This window comes from Taudactylus pleione, unplaced genomic scaffold (genome assembly GCF_031769625.1).
Source record: "Taudactylus pleione unplaced genomic scaffold, aTauple2 ptg000114l, whole genome shotgun sequence".
NCBI classification, from domain to species: Eukaryota; Metazoa; Chordata; class Amphibia; order Anura; family Myobatrachidae; genus Taudactylus; species Taudactylus pleione.
Genome location: NW_028284516.1, coordinates 24,131,698 through 24,146,970, shown reverse-complemented (window position 1 = coordinate 24,146,970; position 15,273 = coordinate 24,131,698). Strand labels below are relative to the sequence as shown.

General features: G+C 40.1%; 1 protein-coding gene across 1 annotated transcript in view; it reads right to left on the bottom strand.

Annotated features, from left to right (window-relative positions):
• TRPA1 (transient receptor potential cation channel subfamily A member 1) overlaps positions 1–14,859 on the bottom strand; it is a 94,442-nt gene extending 79,583 nt beyond the window's left edge. The window contains exons 1-4 of the mRNA XM_088471572.1: positions 14,519–14,859; positions 10,671–10,833; positions 7,234–7,415; positions 1,450–1,557 (exon numbers count right to left, since the gene is read on the bottom strand). Coding sequence (XP_088327698.1) covers positions 1,450–1,557; positions 7,234–7,415; positions 10,671–10,833; positions 14,519–14,644 — 579 coding nt within the window. The 5' untranslated portion in view covers positions 14,645–14,859. The remainder of the gene's footprint in view (positions 1–1,449; positions 1,558–7,233; positions 7,416–10,670; positions 10,834–14,518) is intronic.
• Positions 14,860–15,273: the final 414 nt, after the last annotated feature.

Sequence of the window (15,273 nt, the reverse complement as noted above, 5' to 3'; positions counted from 1 at the left end):
CTTATCCTATGGCCTGATTCAGAGATGGAAGTTAATGCGATCGCAGCTACTGTGCAAAAAAATGCTCATAGTTCCAAAGCTTACCTGAGCATATGGACGACCTCCACTGTCTTCTCATATGCGTACAACGTCGCTTACCTGCGTAAATATTGGTAACATTGATGCACATCGACCAACCATCTTGACCTTGCAGCAGGTCTGACCAGCCGCAGACTCGGCAGCTGTCCTGACACGTAGAGGGCTCTCATGATGCGTAGGAGATCGCAAGGGATAATTTATGCACACCCATGTAACGGCGTTTAAGCGGTCAGACACGCCTGCATTTTAATGACCCCCTTACCATTACCTCCCCCAAATGCTGATTACCTGTCACTCACTTTGCGACCGCAAAGACAATCGCAGCGTGTGGTAAGTACCGCTCATACGCATGCACAATGGTAAACAATCAGTCGATCTGTGTAAAAACCACATTAGCGTCCATCCCTGAAAGAGGCCCCTAGTCTGTAAGGTACGTCTTCCCTGTTATTTTTTTCAAGGAACTGTTAATTAAAGGCATCTGCGGCAAAATACACAGTTAATCATTTATAATAGACAAGTTCCATGCATGAAAAATCCCTACCTACATTTCAAAAATACTAATTTTGAGTACTTAGTACTGTTAGTGATATGCAAACTTCAGGAAAAAGTCTGCAATCTCTGAGACAGAAAAAAAAAAAAAGACAGAATAGATACAGTATAGGAGTGACTAGTTCCCCACATCGTTAGGCTGCATTTGCTACTTTGTAACAATTCCTTTGCAATGAAAAAAGTACTCTGAATTATTTAGTACACTATTAGTGAATTGAGATGCTAAATTCAGGAAAATAGATGCAAGCATGGGAATTGCTACCTGTGGCAGAGCGTCTAAATGTGCCAAGTGCCTTGTGCCATATAGAACAAAAACGATAGGTGCATAAGGACACATTTGTTAACTCCACTCGAGAAAGGACTGATGTGACTGATGAAACATAGTGCTGTGTAATATGTTAGTAAAATAAGCGTTAATAATGAAATTAGTAGTAGTTCTGTGTGTTTGCCTTCTATTACTAATGTGCATTGTGATTTATTGTTTGATATGTAGTGAAGCAATTATCATAAATTAGGAAAAGATCGGGAACAGGAAGGATCAATGTGGCAAGCTCGTTATAGAATAATTACTTACTCCATAACATTGCCAGGCAGCAATATACTGTAGTAACTAAGATGTTCAAGGTTGGCTCCAAAAGAGATAGATACATTAATTAATCCCATACAATCCATGACATATATATTAATATATACATTATGTATGTTCTATTGTATGTCACATATCTCTTGAATCTGTTTTACATTTATTGTCAGACACAGGACTTAAAATGATTGAATATATAACTATGTATACATAACATTCCATGAGCTCTGTAAACTTACCAGCATTAGTAAGGCTTCTGAATTATCTTTAGCGCACGCTTGCATTATTGGTGTATTCCCAAGGTCACCTTCCAGATTGACATCTGTAGTGCTATGGTTGAGTAATGTCTAAAATAGAACATACCATTACTGCTATGAATGCAAACAAATTTGCACCCACATAAAAAGACCATATTTAATATATATCACAGAATAACCAATATGACCCACTTAAAGCTTGACAGCCCAATGTAATGTAAAGCCTATTGTTCAGCACTATTAAGAGGGAGATTTATCAAAGCTTGGAGAGAGATAAAGTGGAGAGAGAAAAAATACCAACTAATCAGCTGCTGTCATTTTTCAAACACAGCCTGTAAAATGTCAGTAAGAAGCTGATTGGTTGGTACTGTATATCTCGCCACTTTATCTCTCTAAGCTTTGATAAATCTCCCCCTAAATCTGGATTTGATTTATCCCTGATAGTTTTGTTTAGAGCTGTGCGGTTCCGTTTTCCTGAAAAACAAACACAACCGAACTTAAGTGTTACAAGTCTAATCGAGTCCCGGCTCTGGTCTGCTGTAAGTTCGGAACTCTGATTTAAAAACCGAATCTGGGTTGTGGATTTCATGAAAACAAGTTCAAATTACAAGATTTTAACTGTTTTATCAATTTTCAAAGCAAACCAAAACCGAATTGGAGCCAAAACACTTAAGGGTGGTTTTCCCAAAACCATAACATTTGAGGGTGGTTTTGCCAAAACCAAAACATGGAGGTTCGCGCACATCTCTAGTTTTGTGCACCCTTTGAACTTGCAATGATGTCTAGGACTGAACATCTAAATAATGGAAGTAGACAATAAAAATTCTTAGGTGGTAGTAAACTCTTGTTTGTACATGATGGAAAAGCTTTCAATGCCCTGCTAATCAAAAAAAGGCTTTGCTCTTCTCCTACCCCTAGTACATTATTATTTATCCTCCCCATTTTTATAATGAAATAGGGTCAATCTGTGTTTTATAGTTTCAATAAAGTTATGTGAAATTTTTGGCACTTAGGGGTCTATGTACTAAGCAGTGTTAGGAGACAGAGTGAAAAGTGATAAAAAAGTGATAAGGTGCCAGCCAATCAGCTCCCAACTGTCATTTTTCAAACACAGCCTGTTAGATGACAGTTGGGAGCTGATTGGCTGGCACCTTATCACTTACTTATCACTTTTCACTCTGTATCTTATCACTGCTTAGTACACAGACCCCTAAATGTTTTACAGTTAGAATATTTATCTATGATTCAGAATCAGCCCAAGAGTATCATAACAAATCGGCATAAGTCATTATAACCTTTTTTTTTAACTGGTATTTGGCATAAACATTTAAGTGTACACTGGCTTGGTAAGCATACTATATTGTAGAGTGATACAGTACTTAAGACATAGGTAAATTGACAGGGATTTTGAGTGACTGTGCATATTGTACAGTCCTATAGGATTAGACAAATTAAGTATCTGGATTTGTGCTGGTTAGTGTAGATACATTGATTTTGTTGAGGAGCCAATTGTGACTTTTACCTCATTAGTAGCATATGGAATCTTTATTGTCTAAACAGTGTGTTTATGTGCAATGATACATCTGCTACCATAGACACTTGGGGGTATATTTACTAAAGTGAGAGTTTTTAGAAGTGGAGATGTTGCCCATAGCAACCAATCAGATTCTACTTAACATTTAACTAGCACCTTCTAGAAGATAATAGTTAGAATCTGATTGGTTGCTATGGGCAACATCTCCACTTCTAAAAACTCTCACTTTAGAAAATTTACCCCTAGGTGCTTCCATTACAGACCAGGAACTTCCACAAATTCATGAATATTTGTTATTTAGGATAATACCAAAGAATACTACATTTTCAACACATGTATGCACTTTAAAAATAAAGGAAATAAGACCCATGACATATGAGATCTCTTCTATATTTTATTTTTTCCTTTTCTTATATGTTTTGTACATTTAGCCGAAATGAAACTTTTGCATGCAAATGTATCGGCAAATATAATCACTACTGTATGTTTCCCACTGACATGAAACAGAATGTACGGTATGTGCTGGAATTCATGTGATTAAGATACAGAATCTTCAGTGCAAATACTATTGATCATATTAGACTTATGTAAAATAAAGCAAAAAAAACACTAATTGTATATTAAAATAGCATACTTAATTCTGTTTTGACAGAAAATACAATGTCTGTATCTTTCATGCCTATTTGAAAATTTGTCCTAACTGTCCATTTTGTCTTGGTCCCATAAGAACTATGCTAACTTTATTACATACAATTTCAGATTTACATTTTGAGGAAGCCCTACTAAATAGTTTAAGAACAGGAAGGCAAATTAATCTAATATTGGTCACTAGTGTAGATTTACTAAAGTGCTCTGATTCCCCCACTGTATAAGCATTAAAATTATTATTCCCCTATAGTCTAGTCATATTGTTGTGTTTAAGGAAAATAAACAATATTTTCCAAAAGTTTCCTAAAACTGGCTGATTGTATTTGTCTTTCAATTGGAATGCTTGTTATTCTCTGCCATGATCCTAAATTGATCTCAATTACTATATGTTGTGTTATGATAGATGTCAAAACCTCTTCATATATATTTGTAAATGTATTTTATAAGTCAATTTGTATTTTAGATTTAGTGGGCCTCTTCTAATATTCGTTCTTGATGTCAAGGTGTTGGTGGAACTCATCCAAAATTCCCCTTCCTATTCAGTATTGCAACTTAAAGGTACCATAAATAAACTATGTTTATTTGCAGATGAAAATCTTCTCTTTGTAACAAGCCCAGTGCTCTCACTCCCCTCCCTGCATGACATCCTAATCAATTCAGTAAATCTCCCAATTATATATTGAATATAGCTAAATCTGAGGCCTTGCTGATCAATCTTCCTCCACAATTATTTCACCTTCTGAAGAGTAGATATAATTATGTATAGAAGATCACCAGCATAGCCTATTTGGGCATACAGATTCCTGTGAATATAGAGAACACCTTTAATATCAACACTTCCTCCCTCATAATACACCTAGCAAATTTAACTAATAATCAGACGAAGCTTGAGATCTCCTGGCTGGACCAGTTACCAATGTTTAAAATGTAACTTTTGCCAAAATTGATGTATATATTCCGTACGATACCACTAACTATACCCAGGAAGTATTGTACAAACTCCAGTTTGTCATGTTATCTTACATTTGGAAAACAAGACCCCTCAAGATAGCATATAGTAGGATGACTCTTCCCAAAAGATTTTGAGGATTGTCACTCCCCCATTTATTTAAATACCACAATACATCTGTAATTGCAGGGCTTATTGACAGGTCACTCCTTTCTTACACTAAATCTTTGGGTGGATCTAGAGAAGCCCTTAATCCAGATTTTCCGTTGGTGATTTATTATGGATACCCAAGTCCTTGAGACCAGCCTCTTAACTTTTCTCTCCAATAACTTCCAGTTCCCTGACAGCATGGTGAAGGAACAGTGGCATCCCTTGCAGGATTCACCCTACCACAGACAACTGTCTATTAAAGGGCTGTCTCACCTAATCCCAGATATTAACCTCCTCACACGGAGCACTAAAATTATAGTCACCCTTAGTGACCTGTTTTACTCTACTGGTCTGAAGTCTTTCATCGATCTTCAACCCCAATATGTCCTACGGTCCTACCCCCTAAAAAATATTACAAATATTTACAAATACTGGGTAATATCCCTCACTAAACCTAACTATCTCCCGCAAATATAATTTGCACCAATTAACTTCTGGAAACAGGACGTAAGGGAATACCTTTTTGTTTAGATGTATAATTTCCTCATCTTTCCCCCTGAAATTTCCTGCCCAAATGGGAAACTGACCTCTATACAAAATAGTCAGCCATCGTATTTCTAAGTGTTTTTATCACATGGAAATGATGCTCAAGCTGTTACATGCCTGTATTTAACTCAAACCAGATTGCAAAAGATGTGGCTGGCACATTCTAAATTTTGTTGGTACAAGTCTCCCATGTGACATCATGCATGTTTTTTGGCCCCATATACAAACACTTTGGGCAGAAATGCTATGATTAACTTAGTCCTGGACCTAAATCTAACTCCCACTCCAGAATTGACACTCCTGCATTTACATCCAGGTCAGGTGCCTAAAAGTACCAGATATATCCAGCTAGGACGGCCATCGCCCAAGGTTGGAAAACCCAATACCTCCACCTCTCTCCAGAATTGTTGCTGAATACAATTCAGTTTTGAAATGGAGACTACAGGCATGCCTTACTCATCCTTGGCATCCTCACCCTTCATGCAATGGTTCCAAATGCTGCGAATATGTCACTGAAGGCCCTGGAGCCCCAGCCAAGCATCCTCCTGCCTGAGTAGCATTCCAATCACTGACTGTGAGTCAGCTATCCCAATTGTCTCAATTTAAACCTAACTTATAGGACAGTTTGAACATCCTCTATAGGAGCTTAACCGTGATATTGTGCTAGTTGAGTTCTATGTAATTTATTGTGAAGTGTCATCTTCTTTTGTACCACCTCCCCTATTTATGCTTCTGTACCCATTTCCCATTCTTCTTTTGTGTACCCATAATCTTATGGGTACCCATATTTTCTAAAAATATTATTAAAATTATTGATGTTGAAAAGTGTGCATGCTCCCTCTAAACTGAGCAATCTGGAAATTAAAGAGTTTATTTAACCTTAAGAGAACTTCTCCATGAAAGTAACTAAGAATCTACTGTCAACTGCAACCCTGCAAAATAGATTTTTACTGGGTGCAGCTTAGAGGCAATGGCGCCTGATGGGAGAAATAAAATAAGTTTTCCAAAAACATCCCATAGTATGTTTTGTAAAAATACCACACAGCTGAATTTACCAAATAATCTTAACAAAAATATGATATGCATGGTAATGGTTAGCAACACTTCTTGTTTTGGTATGTTGAATGGTTACAGGCAAATGTCATGTTGTTTCTACTCTTTATGGTCAGTATTTTTTGTAATTTGCTAAATGTATATAGTGACCTTATTGATCCTGGTCCTACCTGGTTCCCAATCACTCCTGAAGACCAACAAACAACCTTTACTTTGATTATTTGCTATTATATATTTTGTTCTGGTTTATGTCTTTTTAAGTTTTTATGATCCTTTTGCTTTGTATTGATATTATGAAGCAGCTTCAATTACACATGTGCAGGCTCACTTGATGTGCGCTGCGCACATAACAGCAGTTACAGTAGTTCATAGCTCCTCGCACCACCATAGGCAAGGCACATCATTCTACTCTTTCTTATTGGATCTAAAAATAGAATCATTTTATTTATTTCAATCCATGATAAACAGAATTTTTTTTACATTTGTTTATGCCACTGCAATGATTTTCTAGATTTTACCTTTATTTTGGTAACATGAGGACAGTGTCCGACCTAAACTGCTGGCTTTCTCACATACACAGGGGGAGATTTATCAAATCTTGGAGAGAGATAAAGTGGAGAGAGATAAAGTACAAACCAATCAGCTTCTAACTGACATTTTACAGGCTGTGCTAGAAAAAATGACAGAAGCGATTGGTTGCTATGAGCAACGTCTCCACTGAATCTCTCTCCAAGATTTGATAAATCTCCCACACAATGTTTTATCTTTTGAGCACAGATAATAACATTTATTTCTTAACCCTTTGCAACTCCTTTGATATAGGAACCAATATGGCTAAACCCAACACTAGAAAATGTGTGCTTCCTAGTATGACTATATTTACTACCTCAACAATGCTGTTATGATGCAAGTGAACGGCCAAGTGCAGCGCAGACATCCTGTAGTAGTTCAGTATGTTGGGGTCCGCTCCTCTGCTCAGGAGGACTTTCACGCTCTCCAGCTGGTTTTTCTGCACAGCCCAGTGCAGCGGTGTACAGCCTTTATAATCCAAAGCATTGAGGACTATGGCTAAAAACAATATGGACAATGTTATTATTTGCTATATCAACATATCTGATAGTATCTATTGGAAGAGGAAGATATATATGTGTGAGTATATGTATATGTAGTTATATATCTAGATATATGGGTATATATGTCAATATTTATTTATACTTTGAATGTGTGTGTGTAGAGAGAGAGAGATTGTAATAGATATGTTAAAATAGGGGCAAATAAATTACAATTATGTGTCCTCCACTAGACTCCTAAAGGAAGAAAGAGGAGGAAAAAACTTAGGGAGGAACACCTAAGAGGTAAAAATGAAAATCAAGTATCATGTCTGAAAAATGTATAAGAAGAGTATAAACACTAAGCCTGGTGGTGGGATTGTCTGATAAGGGGCACCTGCTCATATTGCTTCCTCCTTGGGACTCTCACCCAGGGCCAGCGCTTCCATTAGGCAGCTGCCTAAGTGCGTCGGGACCTGACGACTGGCCCGCTGAGGCTGCCTTGGAGAGGGAACATGGTCTTGCCTCTCTCCTGGAAGCCACTCCTGCTAGCTGAGAGACCTGGGAAAAACTGCCTACCCTGGCGGCGGCCGCCTCTCTACTCCTGCTTCCACCCCCCCATGACTGCAGAACACCAGATACTGGGCTAAGAGCAGAGAAGAGGGGGAGGAACATCAGTGTGTGGAACCAATAGCTGAGCGCCGGTGCTTCGCTCCCTCCGCGTAATGTCACCCATCAATACGTCCAAGTTTCAAAGCCATCCGGAGAGTTGCCCTTTACCATGGTAAGTGGACCGTGGTTCCGGCGTGATTATGCCATTCACTGACTGCATTCCACCTACCCTGTCCTCCTGGTCACTTAGGATGTGCACCTTACTCCCAACCCTGCGTACTGCCCGCCGTCTGCTGCTCCAGGCCGTGACCGGGGTGATGAGCGTATGTGGGGGGGGGTGAGCGCTGCCCCGGAGCCCATCCCGCTGCTAGCAGTGGCCAGTGTTGAGCCCAGCAGGTGTAACAACATATTGCTGTGCCCACCACGGAGGAGAGGGCAGCAGCTGCACCATGTGGTCTACTTCTAGGGAGACGTGCAGGCAAGTGCAGACTCTGAGCATTGCAGTGGTGGTGCTGGTGGTGGGTTCCTGGTTGGGCACTGGCTGGCATCAGCCTGGGTAACAGACTGGCTCTGAGCTGCAGGCAGGTCTACATTGGCTGCGATTCAAATTTTGCTGGCCTCTGCGATTGTCCAGTGTCAGCCAGTGCAGGGGTCATCACCTTATAGAGCGCAAGCCTGAGTTTATGCTAATGCTGCAGTATACCCACCGGCTGCAGTACCCGCAAATGTCGCGTTTAGTTGGGGAGGCGGGGGGGTCCGCAGGCAGAATATATTCCTAGGATACCTAGAAGCCTTGCACCAGCCCTGCTCTCCCCTTACTCTCATGAACCCCAATATGGTCTTCCCTACCTACCAATCACATTACTGGCAGGTCGCACACTTCAGGAGCGAGTGTGATGACAATAGCATGAAAGGTGTAGGGACATAAGAGGGCGTTAAAGTGTTTCTTCCTATCCTACCCTTACTCCTCTCACCATGTCAGCCACTGACTGGTAAAGCATGGGAAGGTGTGACGAAAGTGTTGGCCTGCACAGTGACAGGAGGTGCAATATTCATGATGTCCATATAGCAGATGAGCATCTAGATATTTGATTATATCCTGTAACTATATTTAATTACCCTAAAGACCAACTATAAAAATTATTTATGAAAATAAAAGCTGTGGACTTTCCTTTCCACCACGAAACAGCTGATCTTCAATTTACACAGAAAGACAATTCACCCCCTTCTCCCACACCCCCTCCCCCTTCCCAGCTCAACTTGCCTGATAGTATTCTGTTATCACTTAGCGGGAGATGTGCTAAGCCTTGGAGAGAGATAAAGTGGAAAGTAATTTTCTGACTCCTCCTGTTTAAAACCCAAAAAGTCAGAAGGATCGTGAGCCCCCACTTTCGCAGTCTGTATTCATACTGAAAATCAAGATCAAATGAGCTAACTGCCTTGTTACAGGCTGTATATGAAAATTGACAGAGCTGATTGGTTGGTACGTCATCTCCCTCCACTCTATCTCTCTCCAAGGCTTAGTACATTTACCCCTGTGTTTCTCTCATGAGGCTGCTACTGAGTGATGTTCTCCATGGATCAGAGGAACAAGTGTTTGGCTCCTCCAATCAGAGATCATCACATACTTCTCTGACCCAACTATAGCGTCTGATGGGATTTACCCAGTAATGCAACACCACTCCCACTGTTTCCCTGCCACCAGAGCCCAGACTGAGATTCTGAGACTGTCTGTGAGCGGCACAATCAGACTGCTGCTGCGGGCACCCCACTCATGGTCATCCCCTCCCCCAATTGTTGCTTAAACCCTGCACTCACAGCCGGGCACCCCTTCCCTGATCGTGTCTGAACTTCCCCTAGGCAGCCACCTGTATCGATTTGTACATAATCAGGCTCTGCAGGTAAGCCTTGAGTTTGGTTTTGAGGGATTCCATAGAGTCGGAGCCACAAAGTTAAAAGCATGACTCCCAAATGTAATAAGGGAGATTCTATATAGTGTACTGCTACTAGTCCTTCATCTACAATGGCACTAAGTGTGCCGGGCAGTAAGGAATCAGAAGCTGCTTCAGGTACCTTGGACCCTGGTAATGTAGAGCTTTGAAAGTCAGTAAGCCAATCTTGAAATATTACCAAACTTAAGGAATAATATGCGGCTCTTTGGAAAGTTAGAAAGTTGTGTGTGTGGCCCTTAAAGTTTATCAGGTTGCTAAGATAAAGGTTGCAAATTTTGCACTCTGAAAACCATGTTACAAAACAAGGAGCTCACATGCGTTTTCTTCCCAATACAGGGAAAATACTGTTAGCTTTTGCATATTTAGAATTAAATTAGGACACGCACCACAAACTCTGAATCTGACCACACATTTTAAATCTAACTTCTCTGGCTGGGTTTACACGAAATTCTAAACAGGGCCCTGAACCCACAATAATCAGTCAAAGCAAAACACTATCCCAGATTTCAGGAGCACCTTGGCAGCTGTATAGTGAAGCATCAACATACAAAATAATGTTATTATTAAGTTCCAACAACACAGTTCACTATTACATATTTAATGCACATAAATCTATATATTGATTATTGTCTACCATGTATTACAAAATTATTCACTATATACTGTACATAATGGTAATAGCTTTATGTAATATAATGTTCATGTATTACCGTCATCAGACGTTTCATTGATAATCATCAACATCAGCTCCAAGTGGCCACGTTTTGAAGCATAATGAAGTGGGGTCCCCTCTATCTCATCTTTAGCTGTCAGACTTGTAGGATTCTTCAATATGAAACTCCGAGCACGGTTCACATTACCTTCTTGAATAATCTGGGTTAAAACAACAATTACGCTTATGTTATAGTAATAATAATACTTATGTTATATACAGTTTAAGATGCATTTACATAAACTGTTGTATTAATATTCTGTTCTACATAATTCTTTGAAGTAATATTCCAATTTGGACGAGTATATTTGCAGTACTGTAATAAGACGAACAGTCCTATAACTGCTGTGTCATCATTACTGTTTATATTTGAAATCTCTGTTGTGTTAGTATTTATTTACCTATTACATTTATATGACAATAATAGAGATATATAACGATATGCAGATACAGTGTAATGACTTTCATCTTTTGTGAACGAATAGAGGATTCAGAGATGGCCGCAGGAGTAATCGGTGCTGTGTCTTCAGCCGCAGCGGCTCTGAGAAGTTATGGTAATGTAGCACGAAGCGTCTTTTGTAAGAAGACACTCACTGCCGGCTTCTCCAATCCACTGCAGGTGTCCGAAGACACAGCATCATATTACCATTGCTACCAACGTCTGGACCACTGGACATCTGCGTAACCCTAAGGTTGCTTAATGTCCAGCTGCCAAGACCAGTGAGGTTGTGTCCCATAACCCAGTTGCTGGCTTCGATACACCCCTAAAATGCTGGAGACGAGCTTGCGTTTTAGATGCTCCTCCTCGTCGCTGCCCCCAGATGGCCGCAGTCTGTCAATCGGACTGCGGCTTCCATCACACAGCGACTGGAGCTGCAGCAGCATTGCGGCACATGTGCACTGCACAGTCCCCAAAACATTGGTCAATGGCGACCTAACCGGGACTGTGTGTGGGACCAGACAGATATACAGATAAATGGTAGAATGTTACATTTATATGGGAAAAAGCAAAGCACAGTCTTCTTATCCAATTAGATTAATACCTTTATGTTGATTTACAGTCTTGAAGGATTTTTGAAACCAGCATCAATACTAATCCGTTTACTGATTTGTTATACTATGAACACATTTGTTTATGGTATTTTTAACTCTTACTAATAAGTAGTACTGTCAGGCTCTTAACCAGACAATCGGAAACAATGTACATATATATAGTATCTCTCCAGCTGTACACATACTCTTCTACTTATTAGTGTATAGAACTGATGTACTGTGCTGCAGTAGAGCAGGTTGGTTGGTTTTGTAGAATAAGGCATTCTATACATGCTAGGCGATCTCTTTATCTGGGAGTCTATCTAGGGCAGCACAGATGGTGTAATGGTAGCATTACTGCCTCACAGCACTGATGTCATGGGTTCAATTCCCACAATGGCCCTAACTGTGTGGAGTTTGTATATTCTCCCTGTGCTTGCGTGGGTTTCCTCCGGGTACTCCGGTTTCCTCCCACATTCCAAAAATATACTGGTAGGTTAATTGGCTCCCAAAAAAAAATTTAACCCTAGTGTGTATGTGTGTGTGCATGTGATAGGGAACATAGATTGTAAGTGCCACTGGGGCAGGGACTGATGTGAATGGCCAACTATTCTCTGTAAAAGCGCTGCGGAATATGTGTGCGCTATATAAATAACTGTTAATAAATAAATAATAAATAAATAAATAATTGCCAAACAAAGGCACAGGAAAAATAGCTGGAAGCAGTAACTGTGTGAGCTACCTGTATTCATGAGCGCGCAATCAATGTACTTGTTTAAGACCCAGTGACATCATTGTGGCATATCATAATAAGTATGCATAAGACACTATTTCCTGGCAAAGTTTTGGGTTGTAGTCTCATGAATAACATTTCACCAATAAAATTGTTGCCATCACTGTGTGTACTCTATGTGATGTGCTCTTTAAACTTTTCAGTGAAACAACCTGGGACTAGGGGCCTGCGTCTTTGGATGCAGCAGCGATGTTAAAATATGCTAATGCTGCAGAAGTCGCCTGAAAATGCCTCCTGTCAGCATCGCAGATCCGAGCGCTGTGCCTGAAGATGGAGCATTGGATCACCAATCTCAATCCTTGAGTAAGCTAAGCGTACTGAGAATGGGTGAAGCAACTCCTCTGCCGGGGCCAGTAAATCTGCATTGAACGACGCAGACCTCTGTTTTGGGAAATGCCCCCATCATCGCCCATTCCTACCAGGGTCTTTGTGGCATCGCAGCACGTGCACTGCGGCCTTCGGCGCAAGCGCAGTACACCCACCATCGGACTTGTACACAAACCATCAGGTTTGCTTACAAGTCTGAATTGGGCCCTGTGATAGGTAAGTAAGCATATTTACAGTATATAAAGCATAAAAAACAATATGCATATATAGGTGATAGATTTATCATTTTATGTATAATTTTTTTGTTCTGTCTTGTTTTGAAATTTATATAAAACAGGCACAATCTGCATTTTCATAATGAGCCATTTAAAAATAGTACACTAATAACAAACGTATGTACAGGTGGTTCCATTGTAGGTTCCATTGTAGTGTTCTACCATTTATTCGGTTTAGGTTCCATTGTAGTGTGCTACCATTTATTCGGTTTAGGTTCCATTGTAGTGTGCTACCATTTATTCGGTTTAGGTTCCATTGTAGTGTGCTCCCATTTATTCACTTTAGGTTCCATTGTAAAAAAGGGGTCAAGGTCCCAGGAATTACATCCCGGGGTGACCCTTTCACACAGAAAAAATACCCGTGTTGATCAGAAAATTACCGGGTAAAAGTGTATAACCCGGTATCTGTTTTATTGTGTGAAAGGAGTATTACACTGGCCAAATAATCCTGGTTATTGCTGTGTCAAGCCAGGTCGCTGCTCAATGTAAAAGTGACCAGGGATGATTTCCCGGGTTGAGTGACCCGGCAATCCAACCCGGGTAGTGAGCAGGGTTGAACATGGGAACGACCTGTGTAACCCTGCAGTGCAAACGAGTGACCCAGGTCGTCCGACCTGGGTCCCATTAACGCCCTATTAGAGTGCTGGCTCACCGGCACTTGGAGATGATGGGTTTCAAGTCGCTGTGATATGTCATGAAATCATGAAATTTAGGGACCTGGAGTGTACCCGGGAATTTGATGTAAAATGGGTATGACTAAGCAGTGGATTTACAAACCCCTTGATTTGTACCTACAGTATATTGCTTGAAGGGCAATAATAATAAATGCAAAATCAGGCTTGTTTTGCATTAAGTATTATTGCCCTTTTAAATCTGGCAGGCAAAATCTGTAAAAATCAAGGACTTTGTAAATCTACTGCTTAGTAAAATATGTTTAGTGAAAATGTCCTCATAACAGCTTATGGTGAATACACACAGTCAGACTTGCTAGATCAACGAAGAACTATTTGAACGATTTTAATAAATGATTTCATGAACGATGAACGATTTCTGACAGCATTTAAATGAATGATATAGTGCAAACACAGTCGATTTCAGATATCGTTATCTGACATGCGGGCACACGCATCGTTCATCGATACATACCAAACATGTCAACGATATGAACAATGTAACGATTTTTACAATCGTTATCATTCAACTCTTCCAGAAAATCTGATCATGTGTACCATTAGGCTCTGGCTCATTCACACATACTGTATATTTGTAAAAGTTGTTAGCGCCATGCAGATATTATATAAATAAACTTGCACTGTAGTTAGTGATTCATTACAATCTGTGAACAGGAAATTACACTCTGTAATTGTTATACAGCATGTACATACACACACCTGTCAGTGTCACTTTCTAATCACATACCTTGAAAATGAACTGTGGGTCATCCTGCACTGAGGTGCAACTGTCAGAGCGCAGGATTACTCCATCATATGGTCCGTCGTCCTTATCCCCTGCAGGTTGAAACATTCGTCTAATAGATTTCTTCATATTTGTACCGTAGATCAGGAAATGGTATTTTTGTTCTTTCTGCAAGAAAACAAGCAGGGTCACAGCTGAAGTCAAGCTTATAAAATCATGCCCAGCACTCTTGGCGTGTGTCTGCAAACAGCCTGGAACTGATACCAATGGTTTATTTATATTCCTTAGTGTTTTTGTACTTGACCTTCCACCTTCTGAGACCTGGGGACACTGCAAGCAGGAAAAAAACTGTGGAAATCTTTTCAAGTGGCCATGTGGTTTCTGTTTGGATGTAAAACGTACAATGCATGCTATTGTATATATTTTAATGGGCTGAATGGGAGGTTACATTACAGAAACACTCCTTGCAATATCCCCGCCTAGATGGCAAGACGTGAGGAGAGAGGAAATAAACACATCAGGCTGTGAGCTACAGTACTTCAGAAGCAAGTACAGACAGGCTCTGTGTCTTATGTGCTGGGACTTATATGCTCTTCACCGGACCTCATTGCAACTACTGATAAGTAACTACTACACATTAGTGTGACTAGTCCAAATTATCGTGCACATTTCACTCTAAAGCTTCACCTACTTATCTATTTTATTATTATTACAGTCCATTTGTAAGGCGCCACTGTGCTCTCCAGCAGTGGTCACTG